General features: G+C 35.4%; 1 protein-coding gene across 2 annotated transcripts in view; it reads right to left on the reverse strand.

Moving 5' to 3' along the window:
* Positions 1-21257, reverse strand: part of LOC306857377 (lipase maturation factor 1-like) — a gene marked incomplete at its 5' end in the record, with an annotated part of 33430 nt that overhangs the window by 3467 nt on the left and 8706 nt on the right. For both annotated transcript variants that reach the window (XM_079397295.1, XM_079397296.1), the window contains 5 exons: positions 685-868; positions 984-1137; positions 2110-2290; positions 2517-2684; positions 15256-15321. In XM_079397295.1, coding sequence (XP_079253421.1) covers positions 685-868; positions 984-1137; positions 2110-2290; positions 2517-2684; positions 15256-15321 — 753 coding nt within the window. The remainder of the gene's footprint in view (positions 1-684; positions 869-983; positions 1138-2109; positions 2291-2516; positions 2685-15255; positions 15322-21257) is intronic.

The following is a 21257-nucleotide window of genomic DNA, read 5'->3' on the forward strand; positions in this document are numbered from 1 at the left end:
TCTCATTCTGACGGCACCTATAGGATCCATTGGTGAGCAAGTGATGCAATGATAAATTCTCTAAATCTGTTTTGATGAAGAAACAAACTCAATTACATCTCGGAAGGCCTGAGGGTGAGGACATTTTCATGTTCATTTTCAGGTGAACTATTCCTTTAACACAAGTCCCACAAAACCAAAAACAGAAAGGCTAAAAGCCTCAAGGTAAAAGCCAGACAACTAATAAACCCAGACTTCCAGTGGTGTTATAATTACCGTATTTTCTAGAATACAACTACCTTATTTCCCCCATCATCTCCATCATCTCATTCCAAACTGAATTATATAATGCAAATAACTGTACACAGAGCACAGACACTTGTGACTTTATCTGGGTATTGCATTTTGCACACACTGATAGTTTGAGTTTCACTTTAAATAAATATGTTTAGGATGCCATTTATGATAAACGAATGCCAGTATAATTTATGTTGTACAATTTTTTACTCCTGTTCTGTTCTTAATGATTCTAAGGATTTGTTGTTGAGTGACAAACTAAAATAAAGGTTTATAGTGTTTATAATGTTTCATTTCAAATTTACTGGTGACTTGTACTGATGCGACTTTTCTGTATTGTTTTTCAGCAAACAAAAGATTTTTGACCATTTTCTGGTAAATACAGAGCATTTCCTCTCCCTGTTTAACCTGAAACGCAGCGAACCACATGAGCCAGTCCAGCCTGTAGTGATACGGCGAGATGAGGCACGGCCTTCGGTCCAGAGCTCCAGGTTTACACAGGAACTCATACTCCTCCCATATCACCTCCTCTCCGGTGTGATTGATGCTCAGTGTGCCCTGAAACACCACCTCCGTCCGCTCCTTAGTGACACTGCGCCAGAGACACACGTGAGCTGGTTAGACTCTGCCATCTGCTGGCTACGGATGAGCTGTATATAGAGCAGACGTTTATAAATGCCACTTTCAGACAGAGATGGATGCGCTACCTGCCAAAGGCTCCGTACGTGTTGACGATCCGCAGGGGATCAAACGAGGTGTTCATCATCTGTCTGGAGCTCAGCAGGTTCATCACGACCGGGACGCTCAGATACGCTATCAGGATCCCCAGAGACACATTCAGCACACGCCTGATCAACATACCTGACCAGAGACACAATCAGAGGAAAACAGTCAGTGACAGGGGAGCCCAGATTAGAAACATACCCTACTGCAGTAAGATGGTGAGACTTTAAGGGCCCTATTTTAATGATCTATTAGCATGGTCTAAAGGGCATGGCGCAAGAGCACTCAGGACGTGTCCGAATCCACTTTTGCTAGTTTAACGACAGGAAAACGGTCGGCGTGCCCAGGCGCATGGTCTAAACGGGTTGTCCTTATTTTCTTAATGAGTAATGGGTGTTTTTTGGGCGTAACGTGCAATAAACCAATCAGAGTCTCATCTGCCATACACTGTACATCTGTGAATACTGAAAAATGAAATATTTCCACAAGAATATGAACTGTTTTCAGCATTGATAATAATCCCAAATATTTCTTGAGCAGCAAATCAGCATATGTGACCCTGGACCACAAAACCAGTCATTAGGGTCCATTTTTTTTCAAATTGAGATTTATACATAATCTGAAACTGAATAAATTGATGTATGGCTTATGTTTTCATTTACATTTTACTTTAATTTTATGTACGTTTTTTAAGTTTTAGTTTTTATTTATTTGCAGTTAGTAATTTCAGAGCTTCAATCTTATTTCATGTATTTGCCAACAATGAAAAAAAAGGTTGTAGAAACAATCTCCAATCAGAAATTGCTAGCAAATTTCACAAATAATTTCAACAAATCAGCAAGTATAAAGTCCGAAATTAGAGAGACTGAAAGTATTTTATTGTAAAATGTACTCTAATAATTGTTTTATTTACAACTTCACAAATTACAGTGAAGGCCACATTCCTAATTTAAAGTTTTTCCATCTAATATTTATATTTTATTTCAGCTTTATTTCCAATAATGTTTGTTGTTTTAGTTAGCAATATCTTGTGATTGATTATTATTTAAAACTTTGCAAAGCCAAACATAACAGTCAATAATTGTGCGTGTAAGTGAAGCATGTAAAGACCTTTGGAGGGCGGAGGTTTGAGTCCTGAAGCCTCCTCTGTCTGAATCTGCAGTAAAGTCTGTCTGGCTCGTCCAGAGCGGCGGAACAGAAACGCCAAAGCAGCGTCATCGAAACAAGCCAGACTGGGAACTATAGTCAACCAGTTCAGAAAACTCAGATTTCCACTAATGATCAGAACAACCTGTTAGAAAAGATACAGAAACACAAGCTAGAGTGTCATGAGAAAGTGAGACATGAGAGTGAACTATCAATTTTGGTTGAGCTACTCCTTTAAGCAAACGACCCACTGATGCCACTAGATGGCAACAAAGCTGTGACTGAAGCTGCTCTGAAATTATCTGGAAAATATGACATGGCAGCTTTCACACTTGTGACTGTAAGTGGGAACAGTAAGTTCTGAAACGCGCCTGGAAGAGGATCTGCAGGACTCCGCTCAGCATGCACATCCGCCGGCCCATGAAGGTGAAGAAGGGCACCACGAGCTCGATGAAGTGATTGCTGAGAGTTTCGAAGCGATGAAACCACCACGGCGAGTGATGCATGTAATAGGACATGGGGTTCGGCACCGGCTGGGTCTGACAGAAACAACACAGATCACGAGGGTTTAATACACAGTATATAGATGCTTCACTACAGAGTGTTCACTGCTCCCTACATACTCAACAGACAATATCTGTCTTCACAGGGAACATCATATAATATTATATTACCATAAATAATAACAGAAATACTTACACAATTACAACTATTTGTTCGATAATAGTAATTCTACAAATTATGCAGTAAGTGTATATGTACATTTAATAATGTAATGTAATAATAAATGTCAAAGTACATCAAAAAGTATGATGATATATAATAATTACATAAAATATGAATTAATATTTTTAATCAAAATATTTTATAAAAATAAAAAAAATATACTATACAATATTAATACTAATATGTATATATATATATATATATATATATATATATATATATATATATATATATATATATATATGTATATATATATATATATATATATATGTATATATATATATATATATATATATATATATATATATAATATTACTATTACAATTTGTTCAATAATACTAATCATAGTATTTATAATTATACATTTAAAAAGTGTCTATTTATTATGCAGCATGTGTATATGTACATTTAATAATGTAATTTAATCATATATATCAAAGTAAATAAATCTAAAAATACATATGATTATATAATATATAATATGAACTAAATAACATGAATTGATATTTTATATAAATCTAAAAATTATAATCAAACCTGGAGATTTGGTTTAGTCTTCACACAGGCCACGGCATGTAGTGCGACCCATGAAATATAACTATCAGAAAATAAATTAATAATAGTGATAATAATAATATTATTGCACTTTATTTAGTTGTTTTTTTATATATGTTAAATAATAAACTATATAATCAAGTGTGATAATACTATTTTATTTTAAAATAAAAAGGGAGTATTACATACAAATACAATTATTGTATAGTAAACTTAAATAAAATGCTAATATTTTAGCATATATTATTATTATTTTAATTTTAATTTTCATCATTTTCAAACATAAAATCAGCAAGCTTTTATTTTGGCGGGTTGCCGGCAAGTAAGTATATGCGCTTACGGGTTTAGCACCGCTGATTGAAGAGCGTCCACGAGTGAATTTCCAAGATGCATGACCAAGATGGCGCCGATGATGGCAGCTATTGTGCGTTGCTCTTCAGTGTTTGTACTGTTTTTGTTTGTTTTTCCTGTTTTTTGTTTTTCAAATACGATCAGTTTTACCAGGGATGACCTGCTGAACATTCGGCAGAACACACCACAAAATCTTTTACCGGATTTAGATTTTTCGGACATTTTGTTGGACATTGTAGTTGGCGGAGCCGTAGCTCTGGTCAAACGCTACAGGAGGCGTAGGCGGCGGGGGAAGAGAGCCGGAGCGCTCGTGAAGCTTCGTCAGCGTGGATTTAGAACGGCGTTGCCTAGCATCCATCTGGCGAATCTCCGCTCTCTACCCAACAAAACGGACAAACTCCTTCTGCTCTCCCGGACAAAAAAGGATTTTTCTAACTCTGCTGCTCTATGTTTCACGGAAACCTGGCTGAATGGCGACATACCGGACAGCATGCTACATCTGCCTAATTACCAGCTGATCAGAGCAGATCGGGACGCAGAATCAACGGGGAAATGGCGCGGCGGTGGGACGTGCTTTTACATCAATGAGAGGTGGTGTACAGATGTAACTGCAAGCCGTTCTGTTCGCCGCAGGAGTTCTGCTTGTTCATTCTCGTGAGTGTCTACGTTCCACCGCAAGCGCACGTGAGCACAGCTTTACAGAAACTCACTGATCTGATCACAGACACAGAACAACAACACCCAGACTCTGTTTTAATCATTCTCGGGGACTTTAATAAAGCAAATCTCTCCCGTGAACTGCCAAAATACAGACAGCACATCACATGTCCCACCAGAGACAGTAATATATTGGATCACTGTTACACAACAATAAAGGACGCATATCACTCTGTCCCACGAGTAGCTTTAGGATTCTCTGATCACTGTTTGGTTCATCTTATTCCATCCTACAGGCAGAAACTTAAATCTGCAAAGCCTGTATTAAGATCTGTTAAAAGATGGACTAACGAAACAGAGCGGGATCTACAAGCCTGTTTCTCTCTCACTGATTGGACTGTTTTTGAAGCCGCTGCCACCGATCTGGACGAGCTCACAGAGACTGTAACATCTTATATCAGTTTCTGTGAGGATATGTGCATTCCTAACAGGACTCATCTAATCTACAACAATGACAAACCAAGGTTCACTGCCCTGAACACCTCTCCACACAACCATTCACACCTCCAGCAACCCCTCTCTCCCCCACACCTACGATTCAAATCAGCGAAGAAGATGTGCGCCAGGTCTTCAGGAAGTACAAAAGAAGGAAAGCACCAGGCCCAGACGGTGTGTCACCAACCTGCCTAAAAACCTGTGCTGATGAGGTGGCCCCCATCTTCACACAGATCTTCAACAGATCACTGGAGCTGTGTGAAGTCCCCTCATGCTTCAAACGCTCCACCATCATCCCCGTCCCAAAGAAACCCAAAATTACTGGATTTAATGACTACAGACCTGTGGCCCTAACGTCTGTAGCCATGAAATCATTTGAAAGACTGGTTTTGGCTTATCTGAAGGACATCACTGGTCCCTTACTGGACCCCCTGCAGTTTGCCTATAGAGCAAACAGGTCTGTGGATGATGCAGTCAACATGGGACTGCACTTCATCCTGCAGCATCTGGACAGAGCAGGGACTTATGTGAGGATCCTGTTTGTGGACTTCAGCTTTTAACACCATCATCACGGAAACCCTTCAAAATTAACTAACCCAGCTCTCCGTCCCCACCTCCGTCTATCAGTGGATCAACAGCTTCCTGACAGACAGGCAGCAGTTAGTAAAGCTTGGTAAATTCACATCCAGCACTCGTACCATCAGCACTGGAGCTCCTCAGGGCTGCGTTCTCTCCCCACTGCTCTTCTCCCTCTACACCAACGACTGCACATCTAAAGACTTTGCAGCAAAAGATAATTGAGCTTCACAAATTAGTGAAATGGCTTTAAGAAATGAGCTAGAGCAGTGCAAATTCCCATTTCCACCATCAGGGCAATAATTAAGAATTTCCAATCAACAGAAAATGTTACGAATCTGCCTGGAAGAGGACGTGTGTCTATATCGTCCTAATGCACGGTAAGGAGGAGAGTTTGAGTGGCTAAAGACTCTCCAAGAACCACAGCTCGGGGTCAGAAAACCTTAAAACAAATTGTCAAACAGTACCTACATCAGCACATGTTGTTTGGGAGGGTTTCAAGAAAAATTCTCCTAGCTCATCCAAAAACAATCTCCAGCATATTCAGTTATCAGACACGACTGGAACTTCAGATGGGACTGGCTTCTATGGTCAGATGAAACAAAAAGATGAGCTTTTTACCATAACAGCAAATACTCAAGATGGGTTTGGTGGACACTGGGATAAAAAGTACCCCATGTGTACAATGAAATATACTGCTCTATTTTTGATGTTGTGGGCCTATATTTCTGCTGGAGGTCCTGGACATCTTGTTTAGACACATGGCATCATGGATTCTATCAAACACCAACAGATAAAATCAATAAGTGACTGACTCTGTTAGAAATCTTATAATGGGCCATGTTTGGATCTTCCAACCGTACAATAATCCAAATACAAACCTCAAAAACAACACAAAAATGGGTCACTGAGCACAAAACCAAGCATCTGCTGGCCATTCCAGTCCTCTGACCTGAACCCTGTAGAAAATGAGTGAGGTGAGCTGAAGAGAAGAAGCACCAACATGGAGCTGTGAATCTGAAGGATCTGGAGTGATTCTGGATGAAGGAATGGTCTCTGATCTCTTGTCAGGTGTTCTCTAACCTCATCAGGCATTATAGGAGAAGATTTAGAGCTGTTAAACTGGCAAATGGAGGTTTCAAAAAGTATTGAATAAAAGGGTGCTGTTAATTGTGGCCAATGTGTATTAGAGAAACACATTTATTTCATAATGATATTTCCCCCCATTTTAAATTCTTATTTTCTAATGAACAGTTAGATTTTTCTGATTTTTTAAAATAAAAGATCAAAAGGATTAACAATGCAGATTAATTTTCACAACCTTCTTTGATCATATTTACCAAGGGTGCTGATAATTTTGGCCATGACTGTATGGACGAGACTGCACAGCACATTTATATCATCTGACACAGTAAAATCGTAACTTCTGAATGCTGCTTAAAAAGTCCCAGAACTCTTTTGCTCAAACCCTTACTTGATTTTAAAGCTTTTTGAGTGTTGCTTAAAGAGCCCATGAGCTTTCAGCTCAAACCCTCGGCTGATTTTAACGGGTTTGGAGCCAATTTTGAGCTCAGTTGTGGCAGCAAATGAGGCGTAGTTAAGTAAATGGAGCTTGCGTCTGACAGAAGACATATGACACTAATCATCAACTAACCGCATCCAGGTGGCAGAACTTAATAACCAGACACACGCCTGTGGGTGTGTGTGTGTGTGTGTGTGTGTGTGTGTGTGTGTGCACGCGCTGAGGTCAAGACAGGTGTGTTTGACCAGATTAACCTGAATGAAACCAATCTGCATAAGCTAAATAAATATCCCATATCTATGACTAACAGCTCTGGCAAGTCTTCACGAAAGTGCAAAAATGTTAATGAAAGCCCAAAATAGTCTGTTTATTTCATTTACACCATTAATATCACGGAATTTCTCTCTATTTGCTGTTGGCAAGGTGATAATTAAGATAAATGTGAAGAGCTGGAGTGTTCATGTTGCCACAACGCAAACAGAGGCGTCTGTAACGTCTTTCAGAGCAACGTGTCCGCAACACACTCACCTTTTCCTCCATCATAAGCCATGCCTCGGAGGAAAACTACCTTAAATAACTAAACTAAAGCCATGACTGCTGCCTTCAGTGAATAAACATGAAGACAGTGGCCCTCTCACCCGCCGCTAGCCCTTCCCAGCATGCCGTGCGGCGTGTAAGGGCAGCGTGAATGGCCATAGTGTGTGCACTGGCGCCTGCGGCGGCTTCTGACTGCTGAAGTCATGGGGTTGTGGAGGAAGTCATCCACCACTCGAAGGGATTCGGACCCGGATATAGGACTAGTTATGTAACAGTCAACCAGCTATTACTTCACTTTTGCAAAAATGGGCATATTTCAGGTTGGTTCCACCAATCCGCGTGTATGAGGAGAAAAAACTAACTGCAACTTTAGCATAAAGACCAGAGCCAGTTACCGCTATTATTTGGAGGTATATATATATATATATATATATATATATATATATATATATATATATATATATATATATATATGTATATATATATATATTTCTCATTTTCAATTAGTTTAACAATGCACTAAAATAATTCAAATAAAAATTAACAAATAAATATGATATATAGACATAAAAAATTATAAAATACTATATATACACTTTAAAATGAAAATGAAAATGTAAAATACAATAAAAACAAACAAAATAATAAACTGTAGTATACCAATGATACTAAAATAACAGTGGTTTAGAGCTGCTATTATTATTATCATTATTATTATAAATTAAATTACAAGTATTAGTATTTCTGTTTGGTTTTCCAGTACAAATATCTATGTATCTCGATTTAAGATATTTACTGGAGATGTAAAATTGAAAACAAACAAACATATAAATAAATAGGTGTGTTTATTTTTAAAGAGAACTGCTAGTAAGGTAAGAAAAAAATATTAATTCAAAGGGAAAACAAGTTTATTTGTCAGCCCTATTGGCAGATTTTTTTTATTTTTAAAGAAATATGAAAAAATCTTTTACATGTTACATATTAAAAAATATATTTTTTTTTACTTGCCAAGTTGCCAAGGCAACATTTCTTATTTTTGCTTAGTTTAACTTGATGTACAGTAACTAAAACTGAAGAAAAAAAAAATGATTAAAAACCAATTGATAAGAAAAAGATAATGAGAAGTCTTGTTTTCTGAAAAAAAGACAAAAAAAAACACCATTGTCATGGGTTTGATTCCCAGGGAATACATGAACTGATCTAATGTATGGCTTCAATGCAATGTAACCCCTTTTGGATAAAAGCATCTGCCAAATGCATGAATGCTGATGAAACAAAAGAATGAAGGTTTAATCGAAACGTAGCAGCAGTGTGAGCGAGGCAGTGGTGGAGACTCCCTGAGATCATATTCTAGCTACAGCACTGTGCTAAAGGGCAAAGCACTTGCAAAACGCTTCCTGGAAACACAGCCATTGTGAATGGCTTTGAAAACACTGACTTCTAAATGGCAATTCATTTAAACATATTATATTAAACATATTGCATTACTATTCCACTTCCAAGATATCTGCTGGATCGTGCATAAACAAGGATTTGAGCTAATAAAACATAACTATGCGAGGTCTTATACCTGTTAAAGCTCCTATGAGAATAAAAAAACTTGAGCTCAGCGTAGCAAAAAAATAATAATAATAATAATGAACTGGGGACTCCCTTATGGGATTAATACAATATAATTCGTCATCACTTCCTGTGAGCTTGCCAAACTGAAAAACAGAAGTGAAATGGAAAAAATTGGGGGCTCTGCCCAGTCGCTGCAATATAGCATTCAGAAATGAAAAACAAGAGGTATGGGACACGAGCCAGGGAGGAGGTCTGGTTGAGCAACCAAGGTTAAAGAAGAAAGAGCAATGCACAATCCATACGCCTGAAAGCTGCTGTGAGGATGCCACCAAAACAGATTCATTATCTAGACTCTTGTGCATGCATTCATACACATGCTGGCTGATCGCCACAACTACAGTTAATGTGAAAAGTTATGATTGAATAAGCAGTTGTGTTGTAATTAGGGAGCAGCCTGGTTTCATATGGACATAAATCCTCAAGCTTATTACACTGTTCGGCTGTAGCCCTAAAACAGGAGCGCAAATTAGTTCCATACACTGTAAACTCAAGTCAACCGTTAAATTCCTGTGCGTGTTTGATACATTAGCATTTTAAGACTCGTTATTTTTAAGCCGAAACACCACCACAAACCAGCGCCACGGGCCACACAAAAACAATGAGGAACACAAACGTGTCACTTTTTGTATGAACATATGCATTTAAAAACTATACATACACTTACTATATACATACATACACATTACATTTAGTAATTTTTTTTTTAAGGCATATACATACATACACATATGTAACGGTATATGTATTCGTACTGAAAATGTTCACTACAGTTCTTTTGGTTAAGTACGCATCGAACAAATCATGACATTTTTTCAGGAAATTCAAACAATAAATGCCGTTATGACGCTCTTTTTGATGTGGTGCGACAGATTGCTGTATAAACCCCTCAGTTCTAACGGCATCATCATCCCTTCCTACTACTAGTTTTAACGTGAAATAAACATGAATGAACATCTCACATAATCGCTCAATTAGTGTTTCAACTGCAGAAAGACGCCATTAAAACAGCTTGTAAACAAAACGTCACATAGCATTTCATTTAACTCAGGCAAGTCATCAGTGTCCACAGCTCGTTATTTGCTAGAGAAATTAAGAGCATTTTGAGAAATATTATATTAGACTATATACTTGTACATATTTATATATGATTTCTTAATGTATGTTTAAATAAATCTTTTATGAAACAAGTTATGACAGCCACCGTGTAAACGATTGTATTTCAACAACAAACAGAATTTGTTTAAATGATAAGTTAATTTAAAAACTGCATTATGTGTAATTTACATGTTTGCATACAAATCTAATTTGAGTGTTGTTTATTATAGTCAAAAATAAATAGTAACTGAAGTTAAGTTTGGGTTGTGTTGTTAATTGTAACCTTATAGTAATGTAAAAGGGCTAGATATATATATATATATATATATATTCCTCCTGCTGTACCGAAACCATCCTGAACTGTGTCAAAACTGAGGTACGTTCCGAACTGTCATGTTTGTGTACCGTTACACCCCTAATATATATATATATAAATGTGTGTGTACAGACAGACAGACAAACAGAAATAGACAGACAGACAGACTCAATCAGGGAATTGGCAAGTCATGATAATATATGTCCAGTAATGGAATAATATACGTCACATGATTCAGACTGATAGGAGTTTTATTGTTTCTACTGACCTTCAAAACACACACAAGAAGAAATCTACACACACATACACACACACGGTTTGGCTTCCACTGATTCACGGTTGTGTTCTGCTGCCTTACAGTGTTTTTCGGTGTGTTTTGGGAAAAAGGGACCAAGCGAGAAAGTCATTTTCAAACCGTTGCAATGACTCCACTTCAATCTGGAAATGATACATGTTCTGTTTTCATTTTTCCATGGTGAGGGGATAGTAAATAGAGCACCAAACGCTCTTCCAAAACCTCTGCCTTTGCCCTCAGCGTAATCAAACTCAAGACGCTAACGAAGCTTCACAGGGGAAAACAAAAAGTGAATTCTTCAGAACTAGACGAAGAAAACGTGCGGCTCTTCCTAATCCTGTCTATTGTAGAGCTGCTCAAGTACAAGTTAAAGCCACATCTAAAGATAGTGACGTGGGTGGTTTAGCTAGTGGTTACAGATCTGGGCTGGTAACCAAAAAAAGGTTGCAGGTTCAAATCCTGCCTTGAGCAAGGCATTTAAAGGGACAGTTCACCTCAAAGTATTTTTGTCTTTTTTTATCAAAAGATTCTTAAATCAGCATAAATGTAAGTTAAACGACACCAGAAGACTTGGTTTCGTACAAATTGTTCAAATCAAAATGAATTTAAATTTAAAATAAGAACAAATATCTGCCAACGCGGTCAGAAAACTAAAATTAATTCAAAGGGAAAACATGTTTTCACATAACACTGACAGATACTCTTCTTTCACAAGCATAAACTCACTTCACTTTAATTTATCAGAAAAAAAGACTTAATATCGTGTCATTTTGCATCTTAAGTAAACCTTGATTTAAAGATGTTTAGATATTTGTGTTGGAAAACTGTGGAATAGTATTTATTTTTTTGTGGATGCAACATTAAATGCCATAACTTTATGAATTGAAGACTTTCTGCTCCAATTTAGGACATTTGTGCAAGAGTGAATTAAGAGTGATTAAGACACTACAGGCATTCGTTAATTTTGTGATTTTGGGCTTTTTGGCTTTCATAAAGTGTTGTTTCAGACTAGTGGAAGGAAAACATCCAAAATACCCTTTTAAGTGTTTATTTTATTGCACTTTACTTAATTGCCATTTTCCCAAATGAGTTTGTTTCTCCACTTTAGCAGCACTTCCATGCACTAAACCTAGCCGTTTCATTCCTATCTATATTCTGAAGGTTTTTACTGAGGGGTTTGTTCCTATAACATTCACCTGGTTTTATACAACATTTCATTCCTAATTTTTCTGGCTATTTTCTCATTTATGAAGTGAAAAAAAGAGAAATCCCTTCTATAAAAATCTTAAGAATAAAACTGTCAAATTTGGCATATATGTAAGTGATGCTGTAGTGGAGAAACAAATTCATTTGGGATCATTAAAGATATGGATTGCTATAGAAATCTACAGTCGCAAATAGATGAAGTGCAATAAAATAAACACTACAAGTGAAATTTGGCTTTTTCCAATGTTCAGATTTATGTTCTGAAAAATGATGCAAAGTTGTGCATATTTATTTGCATCAATATGTTCTCTAAATGTCTAGGGAGCACACAATGAGTATTTGTCTTGTTTTCTAGTGCATTTTCATATGCAAACAAAACATTTTATAAAAAATTATATGAAAAGTTTTTGCAATTGTTAATGTAATCAAAACACACACAAAAAACATGTTTTGATTATTATTTTTTGTCTATAATCTGAAACTTTCAACAATAATATTGGGCACCACTGACTTGTCTTCTGTTTGACAAAAGGTCAAAGGTTTGGATTTACATGAGGGTCATTATTTCATTAAAAGGATGGCATTGGCAGAATCGGTCTGCTGATTGCAGCGTGGCACTAGAAGGTAAAACCAGGAAAACCTCCTCCATTAAGTGCTTAGGTTTAATCCACTTATGGACGGCAAGCCATTGATAAAAGCAAAATTCAGCTGAGCATTAAAATCAACAGTAGGGAAAAACCCCCTCAGGAATAAGACCTTAATTATCCTTGAGGCATGTGAGGTGGACACACGCTCTCTGACCGCCATTAACCTCCGCTGACCGGGAATGTCACACACACCCAATTCACATATGAGCATATAGTGCTTGCTGTACAGGATTTCCCTAATTATACTGAAATAAAGGTTTTATTGTACTGTTTAGACACGTACTTATTGTCCATCATGAACAATTCACTGCTTTTATAAGACCACCACTACAGCCACACTCATTCAGACCGAGCCACATCTCATGCTGTTATCTTCATGCAAGCGCTGTCCAAAAATATGAGACACCCAACGCTGTCTTATGCAACATCCTCCAAGAAACACAGGCAATTGTGGTCAGCCGAGATCCTAATTACACTGAACGTCCTTAACACAATTTACCCAAGCAACAAAACTAGGTGATGTTATTTATGATAGCAATGCTAATGTTTTTTGCTTTAACCTTTGGTTTTTGATATCAATAAAATCTTAGTATCACTGTACAATACAAATATCTAAACATTCTTAAATCAAAGTTTACTTGAGAAGCAAAATGTCTTAAGAAGGTAATTAATTAGGTATTAAATTACTTAAAAGTTAAGGTTTTTTTCTGGAAAAACATATAAAAATTAAGTGGATTTTTGCTTAAAAACAAGAAAAAATCTCTGCCAATGGGGTCAGAAAAGTAAACCATTTAATTTGATATTTTTCAGAAAACAAGACCTAATATCTTAAATCATTTAACTTCTCAAGTAAATGTATTTTGATTCAAGGTTATTTAGATATTTGTACTGGAAAACAAGACTAAAATACTAAGGAAGAAAAACTATTTTTTTTTTTTGGTTTAGTACTTTGTTAGTTTTTATTCATATTTTTAATTAATTCTTATCTTTATATTTTCCATTTCAGTTAAGGTTTGAGTAATTTGTGTCAGTTTTATGTATTCTTTTAGTGCTTGTTAATTTTTTATTTCATTTTTAGTTATTTTAGTACATCAAGTTGAACTAAATGAAAATGAGAATTGTTGAAAAAGATTTTTTTATTTTATTGTAACACTTTAAAATAAGGTCAAATTAGTTAACAACAGTTAATGCATTAACTAACATGACATAACAAGCATTGTATTTGTTATAGAATTTATATTTGTTAACGTTGGTTAATAAAACTAGTGCTGTCAAATGATTAATCGCGATTAATCAAACTAAAAGTTTTTGTTTATATAAATAAACATATATAAATGTATATACATGTAAATATTTTCTAAATATATACTGTATGTGTGTGTATTTATACACAGCAATTTGAATACTTAAACACTAAACATACATATATTACGTAAACAAAAACGTTTATTTTGGATGCGATTAATCGCGATTAATCGATTGACAGCACTAATAAAAACATAATAAATGTTCAATGTTAGCTCATATTAGCACCAGTCGATTAAAAAAAAAACAGATACAACTTTTTATTTTAATAATGCATTTGGTAAATGTTGAAATTAAAATGAATTTAGATTAATAAATGCTTTAGAAATATTTTTCACTGTTAGTTTATGTAGTCAACTATTATTAACCAATGGAATTCTATTGAAAAGTATTACAGTTTTCTTTTTATATCAGTTACCATAAATGTTTATATATATTAGTTTAATAGTTAACTATAATAAAATTGATCTAATACTGCAATTTTTTCCCCTCATTCTTCATTACTTCAGTCAGGTAACATGCTGATCGTGAGTGACAAGCTTTCTTCCACGTCCTCCCATGAATCCTCAGATGATTGAGGTCTGACGTTGCTCTTCCAGGACAATGATATTGTTGTTTTGAAGTCATTCCTGTGCCGTTTTGGCTTCATGTTTGGGAGCATCGTCTTGCTGGAAAGCAAATCTTCTCCTGAGCTGCAGGTGCGGAATCCATCAGCTTTTCCTCCTGAATTTCCCTCGTGCTTCATTCAGCCCAGATATCATATGACATCTTATTAATAGTGCTTTTCTCTTCCACAAAATCTTACTCTCCGTGACTCACCAAGCGTTGGACCTTCCAGGGTTTTGTTTACGCTACAATCATTGGAAATCCCTTGACTACACACACAAGATCTCCGTTTACCTTCTTTTGTAAGCTCTAAAACCAAATGACCGCACCAGTGTTACCATTTCAGTATATTTTGACATTAAAGATTCTTTTTGCTCAGTGGCCCAAAATAAGACCACAAGGCTGGAAGAGTGACATAAGCCAAACTTTCTGTTGCTACATTCTGAGAAATGCACTCGATATTATTACACCTCACATGTAGTTCATGCACTGGGGGTTTATAAAGAGCTTAACCTAAAGTTCTGCTATGGAAGAAGCTTTGACCAATATATGAATCAACTAAACCTTCACAAAACAGAAAGGAAGACCAGACTCACACCTCGTAATGGTAGTCCATGCAGGTGAGCTCCCTCCAACAGCGGTCACCTCTGATCTTGATCAAACCCTGTTCAGACGGAGAGAAATATGGAAATAAGGACGTTGCAATCGGTAATAATATTTCAAAGACACAGCAATCAATGATATTTTGCTTAAATGGCATTTATACACTGTAACATTTCAGTTTATAAAAAGCATCTAACTGTAATGAACTATGCTATATTTTTGTGCAATACAACGAATGAATTTGAAACAACCCTTTTTCATTAGAAAAGTGAAAATTGACAGTTACTTGCTCCTCTGATAGACCATGAACAATCATTTGAACATTATATTTTCTATATAATGTTCAAATGATTGTTCATGGTCTATCAGAGCTACAATAACAACTTGCTTTAGAGCTTGACATAAAATGAAATATGCAGAAAAATATTTTGTAATGGAACCATTTAAACAAAAGCTTCTTTTTTTTTTATTAATAAATAAAGGAAAAGTTCTTTTTTTTTTTTTTTGAATTTCACAAATTTAAATTTTTCAAAATAAATGTTATTCAGAGACTCAATGTTAGCAAAAATATGCAATTTGTTGCAAATGCTGATATTTATATAATGAAATTCTGATGCTTGTAATGTAAATCAGTGAGATCTTCATAACAGTACAGCAGATACTGACATAAAACGATAAAACATCTCAAGTCTTCGCTCTGTATTTCCAATAATATGTCTCAGTAAGATGAGATTGAAATGATCCAAACATACAATGCAATCCAATGCTGATTGAGAGATGAAGAAATAAACGCTCCTCAGAAGACGTGAGATGTTCTGGAGGTTTGTGAAGATCATTCCTCCGCTGAGGAACACTGAAAGTAAAGCTTCTGGAAACAAACGCTCCTCAAAAGATCCTGATGATCAGATTTGAGACACACTGATTTTTCAAAAAAAACCACTGATGGAGAATCAAGTAAAGCCGAGCTGCTTCAGTCCAGTAAGTGCTCATCTGGAAATATTACTAGTTATTCTGAAGTTTACTTGATAAAAATCAGTAAAGATTGGACATAGAAAAGACAAATGAAGCTCCATTTGTGCAATTACACTAAAAGAGCTTTTACTTAAAAAAAACTAACTCTGAACTATTAATCAGAGACAGAAAGCCTGTAATAGATTGTGTGCATCAGCTTTAACAGACTTTTTTTTTTTTTTTGTCTGAACTGTCCCTTTAAGAGCTACATCATATATGCAGAGGCAAACAGAGAAGAGCTTCCTCTCCCCATCAGATGCATTACTGGTGGCAGATTTTAAACATTTTAACTCCTGACAGCTGTGTTTCTGAACCCGAGGTGATCTGGATCTCTCTGCACTAAATCAACCAGGAAAGCCAGCTACATGTTAAGTCTCAACAGACCGAGGCTCAGTACAGGATCCACACAGAAACAGTCAGATCATTCTCCAGAGACAAGCGCTCACATCCCAGGAGGAGAAACGACTGCATCAGTAACTTTCGCTGCTTATCAAGTGCATTCTTGCATTTATGACATTAAGGATAATGTAATAAGGAACCTTGGAATGAGTATTCGCTCCCTAAAATGCGATTGCACTAATGTGAAAATGACTCCCACCCTCAACCCACCTATCAGCTGGCCAATAAATAAAGCCAGCATTAAGAGCGTCCGACGTCCAACTGGAGCTCCGCCGTCACACTGCTTTAATGACCGCTATTCACATCTTACATGCCATTTACTTATTTGACTAAATTACAAATAAACTTGATTAAAATAACGGCAAATAGATCCAAATCATAAGGGAATCAGGTGTTTATTCCCATCTGTAAGAGTCACTTTGGCTTTCAAACTGCTGTTTCTGACTCAAATAATTCACATGACTCTATAACTGAGGCTAAACATAAACACATTTTCTGTTAAAAGGAATAAAAAACTACATTTTCAGGCATTTACACAACATCAGCATTCACTTTCTCAACTAATATGCATGCATTTGAACTGCATACTGTATTTCATTTAGATTTTTTTAAAAACGTATAAACTTGTGATAAATGTGATGCATATTTGTCAAGAAATCCCATTTGTTTCAGTCTTAAATCACCACGTTTTAACCATGTGCATACATTTTTAAATGAATACATTTTATTGACGCCACAATTAACCGGTTTATGCTGATTCTAAGCAATTCAAATGATGAATATTTAAATAAAGCAGATGCATATAGTTATAATATTGCAAATAATAAACTATGTATTTATGTGCAGAAATGTGACCTGTTTTATTTATGTATTACTGACAAAAATGCATCACATTAAGTTTATTAATAAATAATAAAATGTATTAATGTTTATTAATCCGAATGGATGGAAAATGTTTTATTCAATTCAAATGCATAAATCTTACATTTAGGCCTAAATATTTTTTGAGTGTAAAAATTACATTAAGTAGACATTCAATTATATTCTATTCAAATACATAAATAAATAGATAATATAAATGCATTAAAAAACATCACTCTTAAATTTAGGCCTAAATATTTTTTACTTTACTTACTTTACTTTACTTTACTTTAGTCATTTAGCAGACGCTTTTGTCCAAAGCGACTTACAAATAAGAAAAAGTAACTAAAACTAAAAAGTTACAACTCTATAAATACTATCTACCCACATATTTAAGAAAATAAAGAAATTAAATAAAATTGACATGCATATAACAACAACATTTCAATAATAAACATATCAATGAAAAAATGCAAATTTTTAAATGCAAAAATTATATTAAAACTAAATATTGAAATATATTAACTGTATCTATGCAAAATTTCATTTAAAATAACAAGATGAATAAGAAAATTGATTTCTAAATATCTCTTGAATTTCAATGTTTTATCATTGGCTCAACATTAAAAAGACATTTTGTCTCCAAATTCATCCTCTTCAAAGCATCACTGCAAAAAATATTCAAGCAAAAAAATAAAACTATTTAAATAAAATAAGTTACCTCCACTAATTAACAGACAAAATGTTTCTGTAGCAAAGGTCTTGCATCGCTATTCAAGAATATGTTTTGTACAGCAGTCAGTTCTTCAAATCCTACTATAAAACAACAGCATCTAACTCTACAGCAGCATAGAAATGATCATACAGCAGGTAACACAAGGGCAATTTCTCCTCATTTCAATTTTGACCAAATAATCTAAATTTAATTTCAGGTAATTAGTGTCAGTTTGCAAGTACGCTATTACTGTAAAAGCACACAGGTGCGTTTGACCAGACGTTACTTCCACACTATCAGATGGGCGCTTGCTTGCAGCTGAATTAAAACCTCATTAAATTCTGTTCGCTGCAATTCACTTCTATAAAAGTTTAGCTGACAGAAGATAAAAAGGCCAAGGAGAGTTTCTGCTGCCCATTCTTGACACAACCGTAAGGAACGCCAAAAACTCTTGCCAACCATCCAAAAGAGGAAATGTCAAACACACACACACACACACAGAGCGTCTGAAACAGGAGAAATGTGCATGAAAACAGGGGGCACTCAGGTAGACTAAAGCAAAGCAGAATGTCTCTTTCTGAATCTGCACACAAACTGAACGCAGTGCACTGTTTTATGTAATCCGTGCATGAAAAATAATAACCAACTGCATTTAAAACTTATAAAACTAGATCTGGACAATTACAGACTTAGACTATTAAGGCTGGAAATGTCAAGACCTCTACAGACCAGAAAAACATGGTAAATGCATGGAAATAAACAACACATTTGAAACCCCAAAGCATATTTGAATTCTCCAGTATCATAAGTCAGAATAAATAACTATAAGTTGCAACATATGTATGATAACATATGTCTGTCATTCATAAACATTCAAAAAATATATAAATAACACAACAAAATATCTATATGCACTAAGAATTTGAGATTAATCTAACAATTAAGAGAAATTCAAAATGTTAACTGAGCTGCCCAGGCAATAATGCAATCTGATTAAGTGACTAAAGAATAAATGTGGGGAAAACTGGTTTATGAATGCTTGCTTTAATGGACTTTAACAAATGTAGTGGCTTGGATAAAGTCAGTTTTAATAGCGAGATCTACAAAGACTAAACAGTACAAATCTTAAAATGTGAAACCACATTCACAACCTATTTTACTGTAGTATATTTTATTCATTAATGCCAATAATCAAAAACAAAAAACATCAAAACTTAAGCACTGTCATAATTTATTGTTAACTAAAACTGAAACAAAATTTTTTAATAAAAATGGAAATATAATAAATTATATTATAAAATAAATAAATTTCAGTTCGCAAAACCAACATTTTGATTTTGATTTTAACTTGATTTACTAAAATAACTCAAATTTAAATCAAAATGAATACAAAATATATAAAACATACACACACACACATACTGTATATATAATAGGGATGCACCGATACCACTTTTTCCCGTACTCGCCCGATACCGATATTTTTATTTTTGGTACTTGCCAATACCGGGTACCGATATTTTCATTGCATTTGTACATTTTTAAAACTCCATTCTGCTGTCTGTTGTTCTGTTGTCTGTATTTCTTTGTCTGAATATGGCACTTATCACATGCTGTGTGGTATCGGCGTTTGGTATCGGGGCATTTTAACGAGTACAGGAGCTCAGTATCGGGCCCGATACCGAAAAAAATTAAAGGGAAAAAAAACCACTACAAATGACTAAACCTTTAACTAAAAAGAAAACATTAAAATAAAAACCGATTCAAATCATTAATAAAAACTAACAAATAAAATAACATACAATGACAGTCAATGGTCCCCAAAACTGTTTGTACACAACTGTATGCAAAAAAACTCTTCTTTTGTGTTGTTAAAGAAAGTTAAACAGGTTTGCAATGACATGAGTAAATGACAATATAAATTTTTTGATGAACTGTACCTTTAAGATCATATAAAAACACAAATAATTTGTCTAATTATGGATGCTAGTGGTGCCAAAAGACAATATGAGGTTGAGCGAGATAAACTTAAGCAACTCCAGAAATGTTCCTAATGAAATTTCTATAAAAGTTCACCCACTCTGAAAATAACTGCATAATTCACACACTGTCTTACATTAAACAGCCTGATACAGCATTCCAAAAATGTAATTATTAAATTAAATAAAATGTAATTAAATTGATTTCAGAAGATTTAATTAAATCTAAAGGCAACTCTGGAGTACTTGGAGATAGGCATCAGATATCTAATCCTGTTCTCCTGATCTGCTCGAGATTATCTGGACTCTTTTTCTTGATCTAGTCTGTTTTAACAATCTTATTTATTTAATGACTTTTTAAGCAACGGCTGCAAACTACAGATAAATCTTGAAGGCAGACGACAAATGAATATGAACAGATGGACGGGACGATTGAGAACATTTCCAACACGAGCGCTCTGACTCCTGATGGAATGTGTGAACTTCAGTCGCTAAGTGAAAGATTCCCGACAAACGCCAGACATCAGAAACAACCCTCCAACAGATAATAAACGTGTGGAGCCCAGGGAATCATGTGAACCGCGAATCCAGTCGGAAACCCAAGCCTGGAGTCTGAAGGGTTTGGAGAGGTGCTTTGATGTGTGCTGAAAAACCTCCCTTGCTGAGAAGTGGAAAAAAAGAAGAAAAGAAACGATGGTGAACGACAACTTGGCCACTGATTCCAGCTCAGGCCTTGAGTCCACTACATTCACAAACAGCTGGCGTTTCCTTCACTGCTTCTCGGAAGAGAGAACATCTTGTGAAATGCTAAACAGCGCTCTGGTCATTTGGCGAGCACAGCAAATTACTGCGAAGCACTGGTGCTAATGAATGTTTTGCCACAACAGTTTTGATTTAATTGCACTGTTAAAACAGCAAGAAGCAAACACTTGGTGAATTAAGGCCTGCGCTTGTGTAACAGACCTCCACAGATGTGTGGAAGTTAAGAAAGAGGATCCAGCAACCACAAGACAGGGTTATTATAGGTAACTA

This window comes from Barbus barbus, assembly GCF_936440315.1.
Source record: "Barbus barbus genome assembly, chromosome: 38".
Classification (NCBI taxonomy): domain Eukaryota; kingdom Metazoa; phylum Chordata; class Actinopteri; order Cypriniformes; family Cyprinidae; genus Barbus; species Barbus barbus.